We start from the raw sequence: 2,642 nt of genomic DNA on the forward strand, positions 1-2,642 counted from the left end.
ATCAGTTTTATTATGATTTAACGTTGATTCGCATTGTACGTTTAAGCTCAAAGCGGGATAACTTTACATGCATAGGGGTTTCATCACTTGTACGTGCAATTTTGATTTTTTTGTGTCTGATACTGTGCTCCAAAACTTTAACGGTCTATTGTGAACGCCACCTAAATCTAATATAAACAGTCTGACCCAGTGATGATATTCACACCCTTTATGAGTCGATAGCCTAACCTTGTGTAGATATGATCATATGAGCCGATAACCACACCCCTCATCCTCACATAAGAGACCCAGACCCAATATATTTATATCACCACATGCATGATGCAATTGATAACTTAGATATCGCTATAACATGTATTTATTTATTTTCAGCCGAAAGCTGGTACAATACACTATGTGTTTTTCGATATTTGATCTTATCGCATACGCCACCGGCCACAGAGACCCTAGACCAGCGAGATCGCGTTTTGCGCTCGCTCAGCCAGAATTTAATCAAAAGTGATATAATCAAAAAATCCTATGTATGAAGTAGAAAAACTTGAAATAGCAACTCGAAAACTATTGGTTAAGCGTTTGTATGGCGGGATCTTACAATCACTCTCAAGTGCCAACGAATATTAAACATACCAAGTTGCAGCACACAGACTTGCAGCACACAGACTTGCAGCACACAGACTTGCAGCACACAGACTTGCAGCACACAGACTTGCAGCACACAGACTTGCAACACACAGACTTGCAACACACAGACTTGCAACACACAGACTTGCAACACACATACTTGCAGCACACATACTTGCAGCACACAGCCACACTAGCCCTTACTTGTTCGAGTCGGAAGGCTATACGTGCGGCTTGTATTTATGGTTGTATCTAGTTACATCCTATCCAAACGGAAATTTTGTAGCGCAAAAAATGGTTTATTGCATCGAGATAGTAATTAGTATGTGGGGCGAATATATACTGTATCATCCTGACTTTCATGGTATTCATACTGACGGTGGTGGTTGCACTATCGTATCTGCAAGTGGTTGAGTACTTGCGCACGAGTGGTAAATTAACCAGCATCACTACCAGGCATGTTTATTTAAATTCGTAGTGTAAGTATTTTGTCGACTATTTCCGATTGCACCGGCGTTCGAGAAAATAATCAAACCCGAGTACACCGAGTACACAATATCATGTAGTTATCCGATACTGTTTATTTGGTAAGTTACGGAGAAATGGCACTATAGATACCGTCCAACCTCATCCAACATACACCGCCTCCGTTTCAACCCTCTTTCTCATGCTATGCATATTTTCATATTTATAATCCACACCTCTTGCTGCACTACCTGTATGTGTAAGAAACAGTTCGTTTGTTATGAGCTATTTTCGTAGAAAGTAAAATCTGTCGAATCAATCCTCAAGTATTCGAAAATCCTACCTGTGTATGGATAAGAAGAAATCATATTCTACCATGACGCTGTCGAGCAGCTCTGCCGACAAATAAGTATGCTACGCTTCTCATCCCCTTGCAAGCCTTGTAAAAGCCTATTTGGCGCCCCATATTTCACTCATTGCAAATATGTCATGTCTTTTATAGACGAAAGACCCACTAGGAACGCTCAAGCAGACGCCTATGTACTAGTTTACGTGACGTATGATACTTCAAGTTATAAGTGAGAGAAAAGGCGACACTGTATAAATTGTTAACATGTTTCCCATGGCTCACGTGGTAGTTGCGATCATTTGAGACTGTGGATCTTCTTCAGGATGCTCGCCGTAGGTATATTCATTATATATCCGGTCACGCCGAAACACAAGCAAGCCTTGTTGTAAACGTAGTCGCAGTCGCAGATGTGTAGCCGCATTATAGTTGATTCGCTATGGCTGATAAATACTAATATGTTACAACATTTCTAAAACTCATTATCAATGCAGGAAGTTCACGCACATCGGAATCGGTATGTAATATTATGCTGAACAGTTTAAATGTACCCGGTTGACTCGTGTACCATATACTACCTTCCATGCACATCAAGTAATTTATTTGGTATCTATGTAAATTGCTGTTTGTTGTAGTCTGTGAAAGCTCGCATCTCTCAGAGCATATCTGTTCTTTCTACTCAAGATTCCACTAGTGGCAGTGGTTATAGTAAAGTTCAATTTTTTTTTCAAATTACAGAGGAGTTTACATTATATGTAATCATTATATGTAATCTGTGAGAAATTGCTTATCTGTTACACCTTGTAGCTAAATAAGTCACTAGAAAGGATAGATCATTGTATGTGAAATGTGATCGTAGTTCAATTGATTCCTCTTCTTCACATTTTACAGGTGCTCTATTTGTACTATGCTGGGGCCTATACTCGGAGGTAACCTCATGTTTGAACATCCCTAGGTGCTTGATTGCTTTGAGATATGCTCACACTCATATTCGCGGAATTTAAGTACTCTATAGTCGTGGTGGTTGGGTTTTTGAAAGTTTTTTTTAGAATCCGCCCGACAGAAATGTACACATACAGATGATGCCATGGATCTCTGTTAGCTTTCAGTGAATATTTCTTCGGAAAATCGGTCTCCATTGATATATTCGATTCAGAAACCAATATGTATATTTATATATATGTGTGTGTGTGTGTGTGTGTGTGTGTGT

The 2,642-nt window shown here is 39.5% G+C and overlaps 1 protein-coding gene across 1 annotated transcript in view; it reads left to right on the top strand.

Annotated features, from left to right (window-relative positions):
- The first annotated feature begins 854 nt into the window (after nucleotides 1–854).
- The window catches only part of SARC_09788 (hypothetical protein), a 6,263-nt gene continuing 4,475 nt past the window's right edge, over nucleotides 855–2,642 (top strand). The window contains exons 1-3 of the mRNA XM_014296187.1: nucleotides 855–1,077; nucleotides 1,927–1,949; nucleotides 2,324–2,361. Of these exons, the coding sequence (XP_014151662.1) occupies nucleotides 983–1,077; nucleotides 1,927–1,949; nucleotides 2,324–2,361 (156 nt within the window). The 5' untranslated portion in view covers nucleotides 855–982. The remainder of the gene's footprint in view (nucleotides 1,078–1,926; nucleotides 1,950–2,323; nucleotides 2,362–2,642) is intronic.

The sequence above is a fragment of the Sphaeroforma arctica genome, assembly GCF_001186125.1.
Source record: "Sphaeroforma arctica JP610 unplaced genomic scaffold supercont1.1045, whole genome shotgun sequence".
NCBI lineage: Eukaryota > Ichthyosporea > Ichthyophonida > Sphaeroforma > Sphaeroforma arctica.